Source organism: Anomaloglossus baeobatrachus, chromosome 4, assembly GCF_048569485.1.
Source record: "Anomaloglossus baeobatrachus isolate aAnoBae1 chromosome 4, aAnoBae1.hap1, whole genome shotgun sequence".
Lineage (NCBI taxonomy): Eukaryota > Metazoa > Chordata > Amphibia > Anura > Aromobatidae > Anomaloglossus > Anomaloglossus baeobatrachus.
In genome coordinates this window covers 623,410,272-623,435,260 of record NC_134356.1, presented here as the reverse complement: position 1 = coordinate 623,435,260, position 24,989 = coordinate 623,410,272, and the positions used below count along the sequence as shown (strand labels likewise).

Sequence of the window (24,989 nt, the reverse complement as noted above, 5' to 3'; positions counted from 1 at the left end):
ACCATATATACGCCGCAGTGCCAGTCCATCTATTTATATTCTTCACTATAACCAGTCATATATATATATATATATATATATATATATATATATATATATAGATAGATAGATATATAAATATACTGTGTGTATATATATATATATATATATATATATATATATATATACACATACATACATATATATATATATATAGTGGGGAAAATAAGTATTTGATACACTGCCAAGCTTTCCCACCTACAAAGAATGGAGAGGTCTGTAATTTTTATCTTTGGTACACTTCAGCTGTGACGGACAATAAAAAAAAATCCAGAAAATCACATTGTATGATTTTTAAATAATTAATTTGCATTTTATTGCATGAAATGAGTATTTGATACAATAGAAAACGGATCTTAATATTTGGTAGAAACCTTTGTTTGCAATTACAGCGGTCAGATGTTTCCTGTAGTTCTTGTGAAGGTTTGCACACACTGCAGCAGGGATTTTGGCGACTCCTTCATTCAGATCTTCTCCAGAACTTTCAGGTTTCGGGGCTGTCATTGGGCAACATTGAGTTTCAGCTCCCTCCAAAGATTTTCTGTTGGGTTCAGGTCTGGAGACTGGGTAGGCCACTGCAGGACCTTGAAATGCTTCTTATGAAGCCACTCCTTAGTTGCCCTCGCTGTGTGTTTCAGGTGATTATCACGAAGGAAGGCCTAACCGAGACCCATCTTCATTACTCTGACGGAAGGAAGGAGTTTGTTGGCCAAAATCTTGCAATACATGAACCCATCCATCCTCCCTTCAATATGGTGCCATCGTCCTGTCCCCTTTGCAGAAAAGCACCCCAAAATCATGATGTTTCCACCCCCATGCTTCATAGTTGGGATGGTGTTCTTGGGGTTGTACTCAGCCTTCTTCCTCCAAACTTAGTGAGTGGAGTTGATACCAAAAATTTCTAGTTTGGTCTCATCTCACCATGTGCCTCCTCTGAATCATCCAGATGGTCATTGTCAAACTTCAAATGGGTCTGGACATGTGCTGCCGTAAGCAAGAGAACCTTGCATGCCATGCAGGATTTTATTCTACGATGGTGTAGTGTAATGCCTGATAGGAGCCACAGACTCAGACTGGCTGTAAGGGGAATCTAGTGAAAAGCCGCTCACAAAGCAGGACCCCAAGAACTCTGCAACCCTTTAACCCCTGTACAGGGATTTGGAATTACACAGAGCCTCAGAGATCGCTACCTGTGGTAGGCTGTAGTCCGTGGTCGTCAGGCAGGGTCAAAATCCAGGAGATGCAAAACAGGAACAGAATCGGCAGGCAAGGGCGTAGTGAGGAGACAAAGCAGGGGGCAAATCTGGAACTGGCAGCAAGGTACAAAAACGACAGGCAGGAGGGTAGTCAAAAAACAAGCAAAGGTCAGCGCACAGGAATCAACATACAAACAGCACATGAGCCAGCAGTACAGAACTATCTCTGGCAGTGGTCATGTGACAGGAGGGGGAATAAGAAGGGTGTGGTGTCTTCCCATAGGCTGCAGGTGAATGTTGGCCACTTCAGCCGGGAGACACATGCCACCTACAGTCAGCCAGTGGTACTGCAGGTTCCAGGAAAACCCAGCCTAGTGGATGAGCGGAGCCTGTGCTCCGCAGAGCTACGGGCACCGACTCCTCTCCCATCACCAGCACTATCCATGGTGAGAACATGGCGTCGTCTGGCGATCGGAGCAGAAGTCGCAGGAGCGGATTCCGGTGAGGACGTGACACTGTGCTCCGCAGAACCACGGGCACCGACTCCTCTCCCATCACCAGCACTATCCATGGTGGGAACATGGCGTCGTCTGGCGATTGGAGCAGAAGTCGCAGGAGCGGACTCCGATGGGGACGTGACACGTAGTATGTTACTAATGGTAATCTTTGAGATTGTGGTCCCACCTTTCTTCAGGTCACTGACCAGGTCTTCCTGCATAATTCAGGGCTGATTCCTGACCTTTCTTAGAATCCTCCTTACCCCACAAGGCAAGATCTTGCATGGAGCCCAGACCAAGTCAGATTGACATTCATTTTGTGTTTCTTCCATTTTCTAATAATACTACAAACAGTTGTTGTCTTCTCACCAAGCTGCTCGCCTATTGTCCTGTAGCCAGCTTTGTGCAAGCCTACAATTTTGTCCCTGTAATACTTGTACAGTTCTTTGCTCTTGGCCATGGTGGAGAGGTTGGAGTGCGATTGATTGAGTGTGTGGACAGGTGTCTTTCATACAGGTAATGAGTTCAAATAGGTGCAATTAATACAGGTAATAAGTGCAGAGTAGGAGCTTCTTAAAGAAAAAATATTAGGTCTGTTTTATCCAGAATTCTTGCTGGTTGGTAGGTGAGATACTTATTGAAATACTTTATTATTGAAATAATTATTATGAAATACTTATTTCATGTAATAAAATGCAAATAAATTATTTGAAAATCATACAATATGATTTTCTGGATTTACCTCTTGAATTCTGTCTGTCACAGGGGAAGTGTACCTACGATAAAAATCACAGATCTCTCCATTCTTTGTGTATCAAATACTTATTTTTCCCATTGTATAAATAAATATATTTGTATAAATATATATATATATATATATATATATATATATATATATATATATATATATATATATAGCCATGTTCCTACATATATGTCAATCTCTTTATATATAACATAATTCGTGCAATTTATATATACCCCAGTCCATCAGTGGTGCCAGTCGCTTTATATGCATACTCTGCAGGCGAAGTCATGGAGCGAGTTTATAGTCATACCCGCCATCTCACCCAGAACGTCTGTGAGGCTTCCAAAAACATGGGAAGACCTCCAGACTCCCGAAAGAGGTATCAAATCTCCAGGATCTTGCTGAAACCTCCCAGAATACAGTCATTCTGCAAAGTTTAATATGCTCGGCTTCTCCGGGGAACAGGGATTTGGAGCTAGCAGAAAATGAATGGGGAACGTGCACAAAGGAGCATGGCAATAACAAAGGGCGTGCTACATTCAAAAATTGACAGTAGTATGTTGTGCACACTCACAGATTCCAGCCATGTAAAGTTCCAGGTTTGTGCAGAAATCACTGCCTTTTCCAGGCTAGTTTGCTAAAAAAATAAAATTATAATGTAAAGTGAATAAACAAAACAGAATCTAAATCAAATCAGTAATTGGGTGACCGGCCGCTCTATACCGTCAAAACATCATCGATTCTAGTTACATATCCACAAAGGAACTCAGCAGGGAGGCGTTACAAACATTTAGGGCAACTAACCACAGATCTTCTGCGGTTGTAGGCTCAATTTGGAGGCCCCTGATGGCATTACATGATGGATTAGTGTCTCTGTGTTTTTCAACATTTAGGACACCATTAATACTGACCAAATTCCGAACTTAATTTGCTGAATAGCAGCCTCAAACGTTCTCCATGCTCCACTGTTAAGGGCCATTTACTCGCTGCGACATCGCTAGCGATATATCGTCGGGGTCACGGTGTTTGTGACGCACATCCGGCGTCGTTAGCGACATCGCAGCGTGTAACACCTATGAGCGACCTTAAACGATCTCAAAAGAGGTAAAAATCGTTGGTCTGTGATACGTCGTTCACTTACCAAAAATTGTTGTCTGGTCAGTAGCGAGGTTGTTTGCCGTTCCTGCGGCATCACAAATCGCTATGTGTGACACCGCAGGAATGAGGAGCAACCTCGTACCTGTGGCCGCCCGAAATGAGGAAGGAAGGAGGTGGGCGGGATGTTCGTTCCACTCATCTCCGCCCCTCCGCTTCTATTGGACGGCTGCCGTGTGACGTTGCTGTGACGCCGCACGAACCGACCCCTTAGAAAGGAGGCGTATCACCGTCCAGAGCGACGTCGCAGGGAAGGTAAGTCCGTGTGACGGGTGTAAGCGATGTTGTGCGCCACGGGCAGCGATTTGCCCGTGATGTACAACAGACGGGGGCGGGTACACTCGCTAGCGAGATCGCAGCGTGTAAAGCACCCTTTACCTGCAGACACTCATTATTGTACCTCTCTTCAGCCAACAGACTGCCTTCTGTTACAGCCAAATATTTAATATTTTGGCTCATCAGTCCGGAGCACTTATTGCCAATTTTCTACACATTAGTTCCTATGTTGTTGTGCGTAGTCCTTGGCCTTGTTACCATGTCAGAAATATGTTTTTTGGCAGCAAATTATCCATGAAGACCATTTCTGGCCAGACGTGGGTGTAGCTGGGTGCCACTATCTGCTGCCAGTTCTGAGTTGATGGCACTGCTGAACATCTGATTTATAAGATGTTAGCATGAAGTGTCTTTTAAATGCAGCATTAAGTTTCCATGGCTGACCCGACCACCACGTCTACAGTCCGCAATCTTGCCCATGTCTTGGTACTTTTCGAAAGTTATTAAAATGAATCTGTCATGTAAATAAATGCTAACCTGCAGATATAGGGTTAATCTGCAGGTTAATAGCAATCTGACGACGTCTGACCGCCGCATTGACAGCCCCGATGTCAGGAGGAAATTATATTTATTCCTCCTTTTAGGACAGAACATCTTGAAAGCCCAGTCTTCGATATCTTTGCTTGGGAGAGACCTTGCTGATGAAGTATAACTACCTTGTGTCTTTTGACTAAGCTCAGTCTTGTCACGGTGTATGACCTATGACATGAAGCCGTCTTTCACAACCTCACCGTTCTTGCAAAGTTTCGCTGTTCCTAACCCTGTTTTAAGCCTCCTACACTGCTGTTTCTGTTTTAGTTGAAGGGAACCTTATACATGCTGCCCAAACCGTGGGCAGCAATTATCAGCCATTGGCTGTATAATCACAGCCAAGTATGTCTCACTCTGAAACACAATGGCGTTTTACAGAAAAACATACTTTTAACAGACACCCAAGACCGAGCCGCGTGGGTTTGTAGTTGTACTATTCAAACAGGAGCATTCCGGCGGCATGCCCATATATGCAGAGATCTTTCAGTTACTGTCAGTGGGTGGGAGAAGCCCCGAGGGACCCGCCTGTCTGACTAGTCACTCATGCGGCTCGGTTCCCGGCGGCTGTTAAAACTATGTTTTTCTCTGAAACACCATTAGCGTTGTATTGTGTTATTATGTATTATAATATTCGGACCATTCATGCCCCTTTTCCCTGATAAAGATTTGGACCTACAGACCCCTTAATATCTAAATTGGACGGATGTGCTGCAGTATTATGGCAGTGCACTGAAGTGTCGCACTTAGAATATTGCTTGATGCATTCCGTCAGTGCCATTGTGTACATCGATGTAGCAGAGCTGAATTTGACAGAAAACGGTTTCATTTGTGTATTGTAGTAATTCACTCAAGTTACCATGATTCAGTAGGTCTCCTACATTTAGATATATCTTTTGGTGGTGGTGCCGATTTTTCCAACTATTGGAGCTAATTTACCCCAGTAGCTGTATTTATCTATTCACATTTTTAGTAGGGATAGCGTGATCTGCCGGCACTTGGTCTTGACACATGGGCACTAGTCTTTGGCACCTAGGAGTGCTAATAGGATAGCCATTTAGCCTGGGCTATCCACCCTTCTGTCTATGAAATAAACTCTGTATGGTGGCATGAGGGACTGTGGTGTTATTCATCTGTCTCGCCAGCCTGCGGAGAGGGGATCGTGGATCGCTTTCATTGAAGTGATTGGTGGTCTCTCAGAGGTATGATCACCCCACTTCAATGAAATACCTTGGTTAATAGCTGGTGTTGTTTTCGCAAGGGTGGTTGAGAAAAATAGGTTGAACTGGGAAGCATTATCTTTGACAGATTTGTTATGCCCCAAGCCGACACGGTTTGGCTATGGCCAATACTTTTTCAATGCCACAAAGCCTCTTCTTCTTAATTTACAGTGGAGATTTATAATGCCATGGACTTGTTAGAAGGATACATTTCAATCCTAGCACATCAAAAACACCCTAGTCATGCCAAGAGAATAGGAACATAAAGGTCCTCACCAGTATTGGGCTCCAGCAAACGCAGGAAACAATAGTAATGGCCAAAAGTTGCACCATCATCTCCAAGTCATGGGAACGGGCACTTTGACGCCTCCTTCTGCGATCTTCCCCCAAGGCACGTAAGATTCGAGCCCGAAGCAAGGTAACTCCAACTATCATATTGCACACCAACGCAGCCACCAGTGATCCAAGTCCAAGACCAGAGAATAGTAGGCAAAATCCTGGAGGATCCTGAAGAAAACACCAGGTCCCTGAAGGTTGGAGTCCATATGTACCATAACCAAGTAATGGTAGAGTAGACACCAGGAGAGCTACAGCCCAGGCCAAAGCAAGACCAATCCGAGCTCGAGTTTGTGTAACAACAACTGAATGCCACAGTGGTTTCGTAAGGCCAATGCAACGCTCACATGCCATAAGAAGCCCAAGGAGTAGAGGTGAAAGTCCAAAAAACACCATGCAACCCCCAAGAAATTGACATCCAGCCATTGGTAATTTTCCATTAGAATAAAGCCATAGGACAAAAGATCCAGTTATGAGATGTCCAGCCAAGTCTGTCAGTAGGAGCCCTGAAGCCAAAAGTAGAAACTGTGCCCTTGATCGTCGTAGTCTTCGGGAGTGGGAGTAGGCTCGTGCCAGGATCCAGAGTCCCAGGGCATTTGATAATGCTCCAATAGCCATGGAGAGTGATGGAAGAAGAGGGGTAGCTGTAGGAGGACGAGATGATGGTGCAGTAGAGTGTAAGGGAGAAGTTGGGGGGAAGGAGGAGAACAAAGTGGAAATGGAAGAGTTGGGGTGTAAAGGTGGATACATCTGTGGAGAAGACAGGTTTAGTTAGGATGATAGAAAATGTTATAAATAATTGAGAGACTGAGGCAGAAGATGATAAAGGTGGTAGTTGGTGAGATAATGTGAAAAAGATGGTGGGTAAGATATATAAGGGGAGGAAGGTCAGAAAGGGAAACGAAAAGGGAAACCAACGTTAGTATCATATTAATAGTTAAATCCTACCCCTACAATGTACAAATGTAGCAGATACCTATTGTGAGAGTAACAGCAACCACAATAAATCACTGAAAATTACATCTACCTGGAATATAAGAAAGTATTTTAAGTTTTCAACACCCGTATAGGTCTACCCAACCTCAACACTTCGATACTCACCCCTGTGCGGGATATCTTGAAGTCCCTTGTGTGACGATCCTGGGGTGTGTCTCTGGTTTGCCAACAGTCCATGATGTCTGGTTACATCTCACTTCACACTGTCTAGTAATAGAATAATGTAATGAAATGTCTCCTGGACTGTAGTCGTGTCCCTTTCTGGTCAATGTCTTCTTAATATCAACACATCCCTTTCTTATTGTGTCTTCATGAACTTGATCTGTCTCTCTGCAATGTCTCAGAGCTCCGTCTTCTGCCGTCTGTACTTCAAGCTCGCTATCTCACATGCACTGTGTCTAAAGCTTCCCTCATCCTCCCCTGGATGGTGCCTCCTCCTTCTTCCGAAAGGACCAGAAGAAGAGAATAAAGGCTCAGAAATCAGTAAGAAGAACAATGAACAGCAGAATAAAAAAAAGTTGCGAGACTTGAGAAATATGAAGGTCCCAAGACGTAGTCAAGGTCTACATACACGGTGGAGACCAACATCATCTACTCTTCTCCATGAAAAGGGTTAAAGTCATTAATTAATATGACATTTATAGACAAAGATCCTATGTGTGCACCTGTCCTACAGCCTAAGACCCCCTTAGAAGAGGTCCTACTGATGGTATCTCCCCAGCTTCTCCACAGCTGCATGCCCATAGTATATGACCTGTAGTCTACCACAGAGTCCTCATCTCTACGTTTTCCGTCTCTATCTGCTTAGTTCTCGCTTCTGTATTCTCCTGGCACATATTCATGTTTATCAAGACTTCTGGCCTTTGTATGATATCAAATATAACCCCCACCCCTCAGACACACTCTGTTATGCAGAGAGGGTGCCGCTCCTAATAAGGCAGCAAATCCCTGGAGATTCCCCAATTCCGGGACCCTGGAAAACTTCATTCTTTGCAGGACTAGCCGTACTGAGGCGGTAGTGATAGAGGTGAGAATATTAGGATATGGCCAGTGAAAGGATATCACAGAGCAGCTGGTAAAATTGAGAAGAAAGGAGTTTTCATGAGATCTGAAGGACTGTTTAGACCTTAAAGGATTGTCGAGGGGTTGACAATTTTCTTCTTTCTTAAGTTAAATGCATATATTTAGAGCAAAGAATCCTTTTTTGCAGTTGGGTTTTATTAAAAAATTTGCCCCATTTGGCTTTTACAGATTCTTTATTTTCTTGTACGTTCAACTTTGATGCCGTCTGTGGCCGTAAGTCAGCTAAGAGGAGCTAAAAAAAAAAAATACACAAAAAAAAGAGTTCAAACCTCCTATCAGACCATCATAGTGGGCTGGATGATGGATTCTCAATTAACTCCTTCTATCAGAAATAGTGCAGCACATAGATTATAGAAGGCAAGTGGTGCAACATTTATAATGAGACCCAATTGCAAAAATAATTATTAACGCCAATTACATGCAGCAAGGCGGAAAATTAAAAAAAAAATTGCCGCAAAGGTGGAAGGATAAAAGCTAAACAAATAAGAAAATACATTAAAAAGGTCTATTACAAGAAAATGGATATTATCAAACACTGTGGAGATGCGTCCTCAGAGTATTATATTAAGCTTATCCGTCTGGAAATACAAATGAATGACGATGAAAGGGTTGTCCAGCCAGCGAAAAATAAAAAGGATAATAATATTCACCATACCAATGTAGAGTGGCGCGGGGCAGCAGTCGGGGGTGAGGGACTGACTCCGGATGCCCCAGCTACCTGGTGTGTGGACTTGTGTTGTGCAGGCTGTGAACCCGAGGAGACCACATACTGCCGCTGAAGTTGGCTCACCACGATTGCATGACGACTCATACTCACAAGGAGACCACAAGATTTTTTCAAACAACACTTTACTCAACGGTTCATTCTCAGCGGCGATGTTACACTCCAGAGAGCGGACACATATCTTCCAATATCACAAAGAAGTTTCAAACACAATACAACTTCCCTCTGGGTTGCTTCCGATCTTTCTGTTTCTCCAAGTTCCAATACAACCCAACTCAGCGTGAACTTGTGACAGTCGTTTTCCCTTCCTACAGTCCCACATCCAGTCTCTTTAGGGATCTCGTTATGACCGAAGTAAAGCTTATGCTCCGGCACGCTTGAGGGCAAACTGCTCAGGTGGACAACTACATTCACACGCCAATTAAGATTCACCCGGTACCATGACTGTTAAGGATCCTGGCTACTGATATTACATCCACCAACTCCTATTGTTGGGGGCTACTCTGCTTGAGGAACGAGCTCTAGTCACAATGCAGTACAAGGTTCTCGCAATCTCACATTCAGTCTCCTTCACTTGCTGCCACACACCTCTCCCTGTATGCGACCTTCCCGACCAACTACAAGTCCATCACTTTTTCTCACTAGGTTTTCACTGATTCTTTCTCGAATAAAGCATCACTTTCCCTCTAAGTTGGGCTAGTCATGACTGAAGGCTGCTTTACACGCAGTGACATCACTAGCGATGACGCTCATGAAAGCACCCGCCCCCGTCGTTTGTGCGTCACGGGCAAATCGCTTCCCATGGCGCACAATATCGCTAATACCCGTCACACGCACTTACCTTCCTAGCGACGTCGCTGTGGCCGGCAAACAGCCTCTTTTCTAAATGGGCTGTTCGTGCGGCATCACACGGCAGGCGTCCAATAGAAGCGAAGGGGCGGAGAGCAGCCACATGAAAGACACGCCCACCTTGTTGCCGGAGGACGCAGGTACGGTGCTGTTCGTCGTTCCTGGCGTGTCACACGTAGCGATGTGTGCTGCCTCAGGAACGACGAACAACCTGCGTCCAAAAGCAGCAACGACATTTGGTAAATGGACGACGTGTTAACAATCAATGATTTGGTATTTTACATCTTTAGCGGTCGCTCGTACGTGTCACACGCAACGACGTCGCTAACGAGGCCGGATGTGCGTCACGAATTCTGTGACCCCAACGACATCTCGTTAGCGATGTTATTGCGTGTAAAGCCCCCTTTAAAGGAAAGGGGTGGTTCACTACTCTGCAATAGTGGCCGCATTCCACTGATAGGGATGGCTTTTTTCAAATACCTTGGTCAGCCAATTCTGCCTCTGAGCAGCGCTATTGTGGTTCACTCATCCCCATGAAGTGAGCCCCGGGCTCTGTGACCTCTGAGATACGGTGATGTCAGGTCAACCTCCAGTTGACCTGACATCGCCGAGCCCGGCCCTTGCCTTCCTGAGTGACTGGGCTGTGAGCGGCATTTCACCGCTCTTAACAGCCCAGCATGTTGTGCACTCTCTCCTTCACTGCAGAGTGCCACAAGCAGGAGCGATGCTGGGCTGTGACGAGCGGTAAAACACCGCCCACAGCCTAGTCACTCAGGGAGACTGGGGCTGGCCGCGGTGATGTCAGGTCAACTGGAAGTTGACCTGACATCACTAGATCTCAAAGGTCACAGAGCCCTGGGGGTCACTTCATGAGGATGAGTGGACCACAATAGCACCACTCAGAGGCAGAATTGGCTGAACAAGGTATTTAGAAAAAGCCTTCCCTATCAGTTTTAGAGAGATGTGGCCACTATTGCAAAGTAGTGAACCAAGAGGTCACTTACATGTTGACATCTTCACAGGAGCAGGGAAAAGAGAGATCAGTGGGGGTCCAGGTGACAATGGCACAGGCAGAACAGGGGATTGGCAAGTATTGGTTTTTTTTGCCTGTTCATTAACTTATATAGGGTTTGTAAAAATAAAAATGATGGATGAACTTGAACACGTTGAGTATTTGGGGAGTTTTTTACCTCAGTATTTGTAGCCAAAACCAGGAGTGGAACAATCAGAGAAAAGTATAATAGAGACACGGGCACCACTTCTGTATTTATCACCCACTCCTGGTTTTGGCTACAAATACTGAGGTAAAAAAAACCCTCACCAAATACTCAGTGTGAACGTGGCTTTAGTAAAACTTTGTGTTAACTTAGTTTTAAAGGAAAACTCATCACGATTGACCCAGTTGTGCTGACAGATATAACGTTTTTCACTTAGTGCGGGATTTCCACATTGGGGGACTTGTGTTCAGCTGAATTTAGCGGCCAGTGAGGCATGAACTCTGCCATTCCATTAGTCTATGACACTGATGAAGATAGCTTTACACTGTGCCCGTCCACCATTACCCGTCCTGGTATCGGTAGTCATCGGGGATTTTAAAGGTAGGAGCCACACAGTGTAGAAATTATCACTTCTAATGGATAGGTAATAAGTATCGTAGACTAAAGGGGGCTTTACACGCTACGATATTGTTAATGTTTTATCGTCGGGATCACGTCGTTAGTGACGCACATCCGGCGTCATTAACGATATCGCAGCGTGTGACACGTACCAGCGACCTTAAGCGACCTCAAAAATGGTGAAAATCGTTCACCATGGAGAGGTCGTCCCAAAACCAAAAATCGGTAATGGTTGATTATCGATGTTGTTCGTCGCTCCTGCGGCAGCACACATCGCTGTGTGTGACACCGCAGGAGTGAGGAACATCTCCTTACCTGCCGCAATGTGGAAGTAAAGAGGTGGGCGGGAGGTTACGTCCCGCTCATCTCCGCCCCTCCGCTTTGATTGGCTGGCCGCTTAGTGACGTCGCTGTGATCCCGAACGTCCCTCCTCCTTGAGGGAGGGATTGTTTGGCAGTCACAGCGACGACGACAACCAGGTAAGTGCGTGTGACGCTGCCGTAGCGATAATGTTCGCTACGGCACCGAACACACGATATCGCACACACGACGGGGCGGGTGCTTACACGCTCCATATCGCTAGCAATTGCTAGCGATGTCGTAACATGTAAAGCCCGCTTTAGGGTTATTATCTTCAGAGGCTAAAGGATAGGTGAAATCTTGGGAATCTGTGGGGGTCCGAGAACAGGACTTTGGAGTGTGCTATGGTGACCACTGCTCCATTCATTCTGTATAGGACTGCGCTGTACACTAGTCTCCAGCAATCCCTTGGAAAATGATTGGCACATACATGATCACCAGCTGATGAGGGACTAAAGATCAAAACTTTTAACGATGGCATGTGCTTTTTTTTCTGCTAGTTCCACAAGGCCTAAATATTGGGTGCAGACTGCCTGTTGTATGGGGTAGAGGACAGTCAGGCCGCTTTCATACTGCGTTCCTTTCCCCGTTCAGTGGTTCCGTCAGGGCTTCGCAAAACGGGTTTCGGACGTATGCACCGCCGTGGCACTGACTATTGGTACAGACGGAGTCACCGTGTGCTCTGTCATGCGACATTTTCAGGAGTATACACTTACTGGAGGTGGACACCAAGACATAGTAGACTCCAATAGGTGTATACTCCGGAAAATGGTGCAAGATAACGCACACAGTGACTCAGTCTCCACCATTATAGTTAGTGGCCCGGTCGGTGCATACAGTACATCTGGAACCCATTTTGCGATTCGGACAAAAGCCCTAACGACCAATGAACGTGGAGAGGAACGCAGTGTGACAGTGGCTTGAGGGTTACAGCTACTTTTTATTGCACCATTGGTTATCATACAACTTTGGCCATCTGAGTATGGACCACGGGTCTACAGACCTGAACTCAACACCCTCATATATGCCTATGAGATGGAGTCCTGCGGTCAGTCCGGAAGTTATGGTTTGCACTCGGATTGTGATATAGGGATGTCTGAATTCATCATTAGGCCAGTATACGCATCCGACATTCATGGACAGCTAATGGACTGCCATTTCTGGACCGGCCACGGGCATATATTTGCCTGTTAAGCTTGGGTCAGGAGACCCACGGCCAGTCCAGGTATCACAATCTGTACTTGGGCCGTGAACGTCGGACTTGTCAAACCGACCTAAGACGAGAACATTCCACAACTTGACAGAAGAGAATGACTCGTAACGCATTTTTTCCACATGCTACAGAGCCTCGGGGCGGACAGCGCGGCACAGTAGAGCAATGGTTGGGGCCCATGATGAATGTGTGTTGACTGCGGGAACAGCCGAGGCAGCTGGGAGTATTAGGAGTTACAATAACAGCCTTTGATGATTCAAGGCCTCTTACTTCATGACGTGCTGTGCGTCTGAGAGGAGCGGTATGTCAATGACACACGAGGTGACCCAAGTCTTTAAAGCACTGACATGGTCTCTTTCACTAACGCCCATCACCGGCAGGAGAAGGGTTAATGGAGCGATGTTCTGCGGGTCTCTAGGGAATTAAGGGCTCTCAGTGTTTAGGGAACTGCTAATCTTCTCACAGAGGCGGCTGACAAATTCCCACACACCAAACACAACACGTACACCACATACATATAGAAACACGCAGACATAAGCCAGAATCCAGGCCCGATCCAAGCGGAGGCCGCATCAATCCTGGGTCAAGTCATCCTCCACTATATACTCCATATATATCACCCCACAGAGCAGCCGATCCAGCCCGGAGCCATCACTGAGCACACTATTATAGTCACCACTGTGTGGGCGGCCATACATCAAGATACATCACACGGCCGTCTGCTTCCTGTAAACAGGGGTGATAATAGCTCTGCGGTGATTACTGCTCCGGAGGGACATGAATTAATAATGAAGGCGAGATAGCTGCACACAAAAATTGTGCTTCCTATATGAAAGAGGGGGGACAGTAAGGTTTAATTGTGCTTGAAGAGGATCTGTCAGCTCTCCTGACATGTCCGTTTTAATAAATACTCATGCTCTTCAGGAATAAAAACAATTCTGGAGCATCATCTCTAAGAATGGAATTGTTCCTCTGTTATTCCTCCTGGAAATTAAAGAGGTTGACCCTCACTTTAACACTGGTGGCCTATCCTTAGGATAGGTCATCAATGTCTAATCGGCCGGGGTCCAACACTTCGCACCCGCACCGATCAGTTATTCTCAGTGCCGGTAGTGGCAGCATGCCACTGGCAATGCTCAGCTCCGGCGCTGCTCTGTTAATACCTAGCGGCCGCTGCACATCCGCCACCCACTCAGATCAATACGAGGTGGATGTACAGTACCTGACTGGGGCCGCTATTAGAAGACGGGGCAGTTCCAGAACTGAGCATTTCCGGCTGCGTGCCAGCACTGAACTCAGCTGATCAGCGGACCCCGGATGATCAGACATTGACGACCTATACTAAGCATAACTTCAATGTTAAAGTAGTGGCCAACCTCTGTAATCAATAAGTTAGCAACAAGGCTTCCACCTTGTTACCAGCAACACCCTCTACACAATCCGATACTTTAAAGGGAATATGTCACAAGGTTTTAGCCACCTAATCTGAGCATAGCATAACGCAGGGGCAGAGATCCTGATTCCAGCGATGTGTCACTTACTGGGCTGCTTAGTGTAATTTTGATAAAGAAGGGAATTTTGTTTACTTACCGTAAATTCCTTTTCTTCTAGCTCCTATTGGGAGACCCAGACAATTGGGTGTATAGCTTCTGCCTCCGGAGGCCACACAAAGTATTACACTTTAAAAAGTGTAACCCCTCCCCTCTGCTATACACCCTCCCGTGCATCACGGGCTCCTCAGTTTGGTGCAAAAGCAGGAAGGAGGAAACTTATAAATTGGTCTAAGGTAATTTCAATCCGAAGGATGTTCGGAGAACTGAAACCATGAACCAAAAGAACAATTCAACATGAACAACATGTGTACACAAAAGAACAACCAGCCCGAAGGGTACAGGGGCGGGTGCTGGGTCTCCCAATAGGAGCTAGAAGAAAAGGAATTTACGGTAAGTAAACAAAATTCCCTTCTTCTTTGTCGCTCCATTGGGAGACCCAGACAATTGGGACGTCCAAAAGCAGTCCCTGGGTGGGTAAAAGAATACCTCAATAACAGAGAGCCGAAAAACGACCCCTTCCTACAGGTGGGCAACCGCCGCCTGAAGGACTCGCCTACCTAGACTGGCATCTGCCGAAGCATAGGTATGCACTTGATAGTGTTTTGTGAAGGTGTGCAGACTAGACCAGGTAGCTGCCTGACACACCTGCTGAGCCGTAGCCCGGTGTCGCAAAGCCCAGGACGCACCCACGGCTCTGGTAGAATGGGCTTTCAGCCCCGAAGGAAGAGGAAGCCCAGAAGAACGGTAGGCTTCAAGAATCGGTTCCTTGATCCACCGAGCCAAAGTTGACTTGGAAGCCTGCGAACCCTTACGCTGGCCAGCGACCAGGACAAAGAGCGCATCTGAACGGCGCAGGGGCGCCGTGCGAGACACGTAGAGCCGGAGTGCTCTCACTAGATCTAATGAATGCAAATCCTTTTCACACTGGTGAACTGGATGAGGGCAAAATGACGGTAAGGAGATATCCTGATTGAGATGAAAAGGAGATACCACCTTAGGGAGAAACTCCGGGATAGGACGCAGAACCACCTTATCCTGGTGAAAAACCAGGAAAGGGGATTTGCATGACAGCGCTGCAAGCTCAGACACTCTTCGGAGTGAGGTAATTGCCACAAGAAATGCCACCTTCTGCGAAAGACGTGATAAAGAGACATCCCTCAGCGGCTCGAAAGGTGGTTTTTGAAGAGCCATTAACACCCTGTTAAGGTCCCAGGGTTCCAGCGGCCGCTTGTAGGGTGGAACTATGTGGCAAACTCCCTGCAGGAACGTGCGGACCTGCGGAAGCCTTGCCAGGCGCTTTTGAAAAAATACTGAGAGCGCCGATACTTGTCCCCTGAGAGAGCCGAGTGACAAACCCTTGTCCATTCCGGATTGAAGGAATGAAAGAAAAAATGGGTAAGGCAAAAGGCCAGGGAGTAAAACTCTTATCTGGAAAAACGGCCCTTGTGACCGCAGGTCTGTGCGGTCTGGAAGCGACCACGGCTGACCCACCGTGAGATGCCACAGATCCGGGTACCACGACCGCCTCGGCCAATCTGGAGCGACGAGAATGGCGCGACAACAGTCGGATCTGATCTTGCGTAACACTCTGGGCAGCATCGCCAGAGGAGGAAACACATAAGGGAGTCGAAACTGCGACCAATCCTGAACTAACGCGTCCGCCGCCAGAGCTCTGTGATCTTGAGACCGTGCCATGAAGGCCGGGACCTTGTTGTTGTGCTGTGACGCCATGAGATCGACGTCCGGCGTTCCCCAGCGGCGACAGATCTCTCGAAACACGTCTGGGTGAAGAGACCATTCCCCCGCGTCCATGCCCTGACGACTGAGAAAGTCTGCTTCCCAGTTTTCTACGCCCGGGATGTGAACTGCGGAGATGGTGGAGGCTGTGGCCTCCGCGCACAGCAGAATCCGCCGGACTTCCTGGAAGGCTTGACGGCTGCGCGTGCCGCCCTGGTGGTTGATGTACGCGACCGCCGTGGCGTTGTCCGACTGTATGCGGATCTGCCTGCCCTCCAGCCACCGATGGAACGCCTTTAGGGCTAGATACACTGCCCTTATCTCCAGAACATTGATCTGAAGGGAAGACTCTATCGGAGTCCAGGTTCCCTGAGCTCTGTGGTGGAGAAAAAACCGCTCCCCACCCTGACAGGCTCGCGTCCGTCATGACCACAGCCCAGGATGGGGGCAGGAAGGATTTTCCCTGCGATAGAGAAGTGGGAAGAAGCCACCACTGAAGAGAGGTTTTGGCTGCAAGGGAAAGAGAGACGTTCCTGTCGAGGGACGTCGACCTCCTGTCCCATTTGCGGAGAATGTCCCATTGGAGTGGGCGCAGATGGAACTGCGCGAAGGGCACTGCCTCCATTGCTGCCACCATCTTCCCCAGAAAGTGCATGAGGCGCCTCAAGGGGTGTGACTGACCCCGAAGAAGAGATTGCACCCCTGTCTGCAGCGAAAGCTGTTTGTCCAGCGGTAGCTTGACTACCGCTGAGTGAGTATGAAACTCCATCCCGAGGTAAGTCAGTGATTGGGTCGGTGTCAACTTGGACTTTGGGAAGTTGATGATCCACCCGAACTGCTGGAGAGTCTCCAGAGCGACGGTCAGGCTGTGTTGACACGCCACCCGGGAGGGTGCCCTGACTAGGAGATCGTCTAAGTAAGGGATCACCGAGTGGCCCTGAGAGTGTAGGACCGCCACAACGGATGCCATGACCTTGGTGAAGACCCGTGGGGCTGTCGCCAGGCGTCGCAAAAGCGGGAGAGCCTGCCACCAACCGAGGATGCGGTTCGGGGAGGCCGAAAGTCATGAGGATGCCGCCTTGGAGGCACTGCCTCCGGCGGTTTTTTGGGGGCGTGACTTAGACCGCCACGCATAAGAGTTCCTCTGGCCCTTCTCTGGCCTGTTGGACGAGGAGGATTGGGACTTGGCTGAGGGCCGAAAGGACCGAAACCTCGGTTGTATTTTCCGTTGCTGAGGTCTCTTCGGTTTGAACTGGGGTAAGGACGAGTCCTTTCCCTTGGATTCCTTAATAATTTCATCCAATCGTTCGCCAAACAATCGGTCGCCAGAAAACGGCAAACCGGTTAAGAACTTCTTGGAAGCAGAGTCTGCCTTCCATTCGCGTAGCCACATGGCCCTGCGGACTGCCACCGAATTAGCGGATGCTACCACTGTACGGCTAGCAGAGTCCAGGACGGCGTTCATGGCGTAGGACGAAAAAGCCGACGCCTGAGAAGTCAAAGACGCAACTTGCGGAGCAGAGTACGTGTGACCGCATTAATCTCAGACAAGCTGAGATAGCTTGGAGTGCCCACACGGCTGCAAAGGCTGGGGCAAAAGACGCGCCTGTGGCTTCATAGATGGATTTCACCAGGAGCTCTATCTGCCTGTCAGTGGCATCCTTGAGCGATGAGCCATCTGCAACTGATACTACAGATCTAGCCGCCAGTCTAGAGACTGGAGGATCCACCTTGGGACATTGAGCCCAACCCTTAACTACGTCAGAGGGGAAGGGGTAACGTGTGTCATTAAGGCGCTTAGTAAAGCGCTTGTCCGGAAATGCTCTGTGCTTCTGGACAGCATCTCTGAAGTTAGAGTGATCGAAAAACGCACTCCGTGTACGTTTGGGAAACCTAAACTGGTGTTTCTCCTGCTGCGAAGCCGACTCCTCTATAGGTGGAGTTGGGGGAGAAAGATCTAGCACCTGGTTGATGGACGCTATAAGGTCATTTACTATGGCGTCCCCTTCAGGTGTATCAAGATTGAGAGCAACGTCAGGGTCAGAGCCCTGAGCTGCTACGTCCGCCTCATCCTCCAGAGAGTCCTCAAGCTGAGACCCCGAGCAGCGTGAGGAAGTCGGGAAAGATTCCCAGCGAGCCCGCTTAGCCGGTCTGGGACTGTGGTCCGTGCCGGAGTCCTCCACGTGAGACCTAGGGGCCACCCCGGGAGCACGCTGCGGCGCAGACCGAGAGGGGCCTGGAGGCGATGATCCAACAGTGCCCGGGGCCTGTGTAAGGACTGGTCTGGACTGCAAGGCTTCTAGTAGCTTGGCAGACCATTTGTCCATAGACTGAGCCATGGATTGTGAAAGCGACTCAGAGAGCTTCTCAGCAAAAACTGCAAACTCTGTCCCTGCCGCCTGGACAGGGGAAGCAGGAGGGTCTGCCTGAGCCGAGGGGCCCACTAGTGACCGAGGCTCCGGCTGAGCAAGTGCAACAGGGGTCGAGCATTGCTCACAGAGAGGGTAGGTGGAACCCGCAGGTAACATAGCCCCACAAGAGGTACAGGTTGCAAAAAAACCCTTTGCCTTAGCGCCCTTGCTCCTTGTGGACGACATGCTGTTGTCTCCTAGGAGAGTGATCACTGAGGGTATATAGCCAAAAGCAAAACAACCCGGCCGAACAGAGAAAATATACAGTTAGGTCCAGAAATATTTGGACAGTGACACAAGTTTTGTTATTTTAGCTGTTTATAAAAACATGTTCAGAAATACAATTATATAAATAATATGGGCTGAAAGTGCACACTCCCAGCTGCAATATGAGAGTTTTCACATCCAAATCGGAGAAAGGGTTTAGGAATCATAGCTCTGTAATGCATAGCCTCCTCTTTTTCAAGGGACCAAAAGTAATTGGACAAGGGACTCTAAGGTCTGCAATTAACTCTGAAGGCGTCTCCCTCGTTAACCTGTAATCAATGAAGTAGTTAAAAGGTCTGGGGTTGATTACAGGTGTGTGGTTTTGCATTTGGAAGCTGTTGCTGTGACCAGACAACATGCGGTCTAAGGAACTCTCAATTGAGGTGAAGCAGAACATCCTGAGGCTGAAAAAAAAGAAAAAATCCATCAGAGAGATAGCAGACATGCTTGGAGTAGCAAAATCAACAGTCGGGTACATTCTGAGAAAAAAGGAATTGACTGGTGAGCTTGGGAACTCAAAAAGGCCTGGGCGTCCACGGATGACAACAGTGGTGGATGATCGCCGCATACTTTCTTTGGTGAAGAAGAACCCGTTCACAACATCAACTGAAGTCCAGAACACTCTCAGTGAAGTAGGTGTATCTGTCTCTAAGTCAACAGTAAAGAGAAGACTCCATGAAAGTAAATACAGAGGGTTCACATCTAGATGCAAACCATTCATCAATTCCAAAAATAGACAGGCCAGAGTTAAATTTGCTGAAAAACACCTCATTAAGCCAGCTCAGTTCTGGAAAAGTATTCTATGGACAGATGAGACAAAGATCAACCTGTACCAGAATGATGGGAAGAAAAAAGTTTGGAGAAGAAAGGGAACGGCACATGATCCAAGGCACACCACATCCTCTGTAAAACATGGTGGAGGCAACGTGATGGCATGGGCATGCATGGCTTTCAATGGCACTGGGTCACTTGTGTTTATTGATGACATAACAGCAGACAAGAGTAGCCGGATGAATTCTGAAGTGTACCGGGATATACTTTCAGCCCAGATTCAGCCAAATGCCGCAAAGTTGATCGGACGGCGCTTCATAGTACAGATGGACAATGACGCCAAGCATACAGCCAAAGCTACCCAGGAGTTCATGAGTGCAAAAAAGTGGAACATTCTGCAATGGCCAAGTCAATCACCAGATCTTAACCCAATTGAGCATGCATTTCACTTGCTCAAATCCAGACTTAAGACGGAAAGACCCACAAACAAGCAAGACCTGAAGGCTGCGGCTGTAAAGGCCTGGCAAAGCATTAAGAAGGAGGAAACCCAGCGTTTGGTGATGTCCATGGGTTCCAGACTTAGGGTATGTGCGCACGTTGCTTTTTACCTGCTTTTTACCTGCTTTTTTGCTGCTTTTTCTTCTGCGCTGTTTAATGCCAAAATGGATGTGTTCTTCTATTCAAGCAAAGTCTATGGGAATTTGGGTTTCTTGTTCACACTATGTTGTTCAAAATGCTGCCTTTTTGTGGCAGAACTTTGGTCAAAAACTCAGCTTTGCAGTGCAAAACCCAAATGGCAAAAACAATTGACATGTTGCTTCTTTGAAAAGCTGAGTTTTTGACCAAAGTTCTGCCTCAAAAAGGCAGCATTTTGAACAACATAGTGTGAACAAGAAACCCAAATTCCCATAGACTTTGCTTGAATAGAAGAACACATCCATTTTGGCATTAAACAGCGCAGAAGAAAAAGCAGCAAAAAAGCAGGTAAAAAGCAGGTAAAAAGCAACGTGCGCACATACCCTTAAGGCAGTGATTGCCTCCAAAGGATTCGCAACAAAATATTGAAAATAAAAATATTTTGTTTGGGTTTGGTTTATTTGTCCAATTACTTTTGACCTCCTAAAATGTGGAGTGTTTGTAAAGAAATGTGTACAATTCCTACAATTTCTATCAGATATTTTTGTTCAAACCTTCAAATTAAACGTTACAATCTGCACTTGAATTCTGTTGTAGAGGTTTCATTTCAAATCCAATGTGGTGGCATGCAGAGCCCAACTCGCGAAAATTGTGTCACTGTCCAAATATTTCTGGACCTAACTGTATACAAATATATATATATACTCCGGTACCCTAGGGGGACCAGCACCGGGTGACCGGTGTGGCTTACCGACCGCCCAAAGCGGTGTGTGTCCACCAGATTCCCTGCCTTAGGTCTCCCAGAGCTGCAGAGCTCGTTCCTGAAATCCTCCACCGGCAGAATGTAAAAATGGCTGCCGGAGCTCTCAGGGGAGGAGGGAGCCGTGGGCGGCGACTAGTAAAGTGCGGGAATCTGGGGCCCCACAGTGATCAGTGAGGGGGGGGGGGGGGAGGAAACCTAAAGTATGCTCCAGCCCTCACTGCCGACGTCAGGTCCACCGTCCCGCCCTTACCCCTGACTGGCAGGCCCGGGGGCGGGAGTTATAGTACTAGGCCGCAATGAAGCCGGGGACTAAATTTAATACCGCGGCCGACAAACAGGCGCGGTCGGCGCGGAAGTCCCGGTCTTCACAAACCAGCAGCTGCTGCAGTGTCTGTGAAACAAGCGCTCCATGCACCGTCCCCATGGGGACACAGAGTACCTTTAGATGCAGGGCCCTATCCCTGAGGATACATAGACTCCTGTCCGGCAGATTCCCACAGGGGCTGCGGAGGGAGCCCGGTCCCAGTGAATGGATGACCGGTTAGGATCCCACTTCTCCCAGAGCCTCTAAGGGATGGTGAAGGAAAACGGCATGTGGCTCCAGCCTCTGTACCCGCAATGGGTACCTCAACCTTAACAGCACCGCCGACTTAGTGGGGTGAGAAGGGAGCATGCCGGGGGCCCTGTGGGGGCCCTCTTTTCTTCCAACTGATAAAATCAGCAGCTGCTGCTGACTAAAATGGGATGCATGAGTGGATGTGTGCCTCCTTCCACACAAAGCATAAAACTGAGGAGCCCGTGATGCACGGGAGGGTGTATAGGCAGAGGGGAGGGGTTACACTTTTTAAAGTGTAATACTTTGTGTGGCCTCCGGAGGCAGAAGCTATACACCCAATTGTCTGGGTCTCCCAATGGAGCGACAAAGAAATCACTGATTAATCAGCAGGAGATTATCATTACAGGACTACTTGGCATGCTGCAGGTAGTCCAGCATATTCAGAAACTCTGTATAACTGCTAGATCTGCAGCAGAGAAAATATTTATTTTATCAAAATGACAGCAAACATCTAAGTAAGTGACACATCGCTGGAATCAGGATCTCTGTCTCTATATTATTCTGCTCTCAGATGGAGGAGCAACAACCTTGTGACAGATTCCCTATAAGTACAGATTATCATTACGGTGTGTTCAGTTGGACATAGTATGCTGCATTGGGCTGCCCACTGTGGACTAAGAAAGATTGCTATGGAACTTGGATTTCTTGTGTTAGGACCAACAACACAAATCGTAAGGCAACATCTGAATGTTTCCAATGGGTTTTGAGATTTTGCTTCGGATTCAGTTAACTGAGAAGGATGTCTCGATGACTGAATGGAGCAATGTTGATGACTGAAAGCAGTCATACAACCCCTTTAATACTCTCCTTCTACCTCAGTCCTCCCGTCCTCTCCACTGGTCATATGAAATGAACATCATCTAATGATGATCACTGGGGACATGTAGCAACCGATGCAACAAATTCAATCCTGCTGGATTACTGGCTGCAGGTCCCAGGCCCCCAAGGATCTCTGTGTAACCTGTGATTTGTCTTTTTTTTTTTTTTTTTGGGGGGGGGGGGGGTGTTAAAAATCATGGTTTGAAGACAAACTGTCACATTAATAAGGGGTTGTCCACTACTTTTACATTGATGGTATCTTTAGGATAGGTCATCATTGTCTGAACGGCCAGGGTTCGACATTCCGCACCTCCACCGATCAGCTGTTCTCTGCGGCGGCAGAGGTCAGCCGGAAATGCTCAGCTCCGGCGCTGCTCCGTCTTCTGATAGTGGCCGCGGCCGAGCACTGCACATCTGCTTCCCATTCAAATTAATAGGAGGCGGATGTGCAGTTCCCGGCCGCGTCCACTATCAGAAGACGGAGCATTTCCGACTGACTGCCGCCACCACCAGCAGCAAGAACAGCTGATCGACGGCGGTGGCGGGTGTCAGAACCCGGCCGGCCAATCAGACATTGATCAATAGGATAAAGAGTTGCACACCAGTCACAATGTATAGGGGAATGATGAAAAGCAGAACTGCTATGGGAATACTAGACTGAAAAATACAAATGACTATCTGAAAAAAGTGAAAAAACATGAAAATGGTATGTGTATAACTGCTATGAATAATAGGAATGAGATGCTTAGCCATTGTATTGATCAATACAAAGGAGCCCCAAAACCAAACGCCAAGGTAATCTCTAGAATGGCTAAACATCTCTTATATTTCTATTATTCATAGCAGTTATGCTCATATCATTTCATGTTTTTCACTTTTTTCAGATAGTCCCTTGTATTTTCAGTCTAGTATTCCCATAGCAGTTCTGCTTTTCATCATTCCCCTATACATTGTGACTGGTATGCAACTCTTTATCCTATTGTTTAGTTGTATATTTTTGAGTCTTGCACCTTGTTCACACCATGGTGTTCCAGACGTACATTCTTTAATCAGACATTGATGACCTATTCTTAGGATAAGCCATCAATGTAAAAGTAGTGGACAACTCCTATAATGTGACTGTTTTAGAACAGCGATTTTTTTACCCCCAGAAAAAGAAAGCCAAATCACAGACAGGTTACACAGATATCTTTAGGGGCAATGTCGCCTGGGACCTGCAACCAGGAATCCGCCAGTGTTGACTTTCTTGCATCTGTTGCTACATGTCTGACGTGATCATCATTAGAGGACGTTCATTTCGGCCATCAATGTAAAAGTAGTGGACAACCCCTTTAAGTCAAATTGCACAAACTATCTGGCCTGGCAGTGGCACCTGTTGTCCAGGGGTTGTCCAGGACCAACATATTGATAACCCATCCACAGGAGAGGTTATTGGTATTAGTGTAGCATGTAACCTGTACAAAATGGTGTCTACCTCTACAAACAAAATGTGTCCACCACTACAAAATGAAAACAAACAAAGTAAATAAACAGTAAAAATGCATAGGACCTCAGTCAGTCAGAAATTACCTCAGAAGATCTCAGTCAGTCAGAAATTACCTCAGAGGACCTGTCAGTCAGTCAGAAATTACCTCAGAGGATCTCAGTCAGTCGGAACGTTACCAGAAATTACCTCAGTCAGTCGATGTATTTCTGTCAAACAAAGTAAATAAACAGTAAAAATGCATAGGACCCCAGTCAGTCGGACCGGATGGGAAACAAGACTTACGCATGTTCCACGTGCTTTGTCGGAACAAACAAACGTTGCGACCGATAATTCAACCCCATATAGCACCCGGCACATTGATCAGACGAATGGGCCGCTTATCGGAACATTTCCACATGGCAAGGTTTCAATCACATGCACGAAACGGTGAATCATCAACAAAATTTCACTGACCCCATCATGGGTGCAAACACGGAAAGGATGCGAATTCCACTGGGGTAATATTAAATAAAACCAAAATATTGCGAAAAATGAAAAAGGTACATCGCTGAATTTATTTCCCGGTCACTAGGCTGAATATTGGTGGAAAAAGATACACAACGAAGCACCATTCAATGTCATCGTAGATGAAATAGCTGCGCAATTTCAGCTGATATAATCGCAATTTCTGGTAATTTTCCGACTGACTGAGGTCCTATGCATTTTTACTGTTTATTTACTTTGTTTCATTTGGTAGAGGTGGACACATGCTACACTAATACTGATTTTATCAATATGAGATAGTTGGGTGGTCTGACACCCGGCTGATATCTATTCCAGCAGTTGTCAGGTGTATATAATGTACGGACCTTGTGTAGTGGGCACTGCTAAGTACTGCAGGCTATCTCCCAGATACTGATGAGTGGAGGGTACCGGGTGCTGGACATCAATATGTTCAGAAAACCATTTTATTATTTTTAAAATTGCCCCAAATTCTAATTTTTGCTCCCTTCTAGTCTCTTGTGTGACCTATTGCCCCAAAAAGAAACTGAAAACTC

General features: G+C 47.0%; 1 protein-coding gene across 2 annotated transcripts in view; it reads right to left on the bottom strand.

Moving 5' to 3' along the window:
- Positions 1 to 7,655, bottom strand: part of PTGER1 (prostaglandin E receptor 1) — a 39,652-nt gene extending 31,997 nt beyond the window's left edge. Inside the window, exons 1-2 of one of the 2 annotated variants that reach the window (XM_075342982.1) lie at positions 7,154 to 7,655; positions 5,993 to 6,802 (exon numbers count right to left, since the gene is read on the bottom strand). In XM_075342982.1, the coding sequence (XP_075199097.1) occupies positions 5,993 to 6,802; positions 7,154 to 7,225 (882 nt within the window). In that variant the 5' untranslated portion in view covers positions 7,226 to 7,655. Of the gene's footprint in view, positions 1 to 5,992; positions 6,860 to 7,153 lie in introns of both variants that reach the window. The other variant, XM_075342983.1, reaches the window with a different exon arrangement.
- Between the last annotated feature and the right edge of the window lie 17,334 nt (positions 7,656 to 24,989).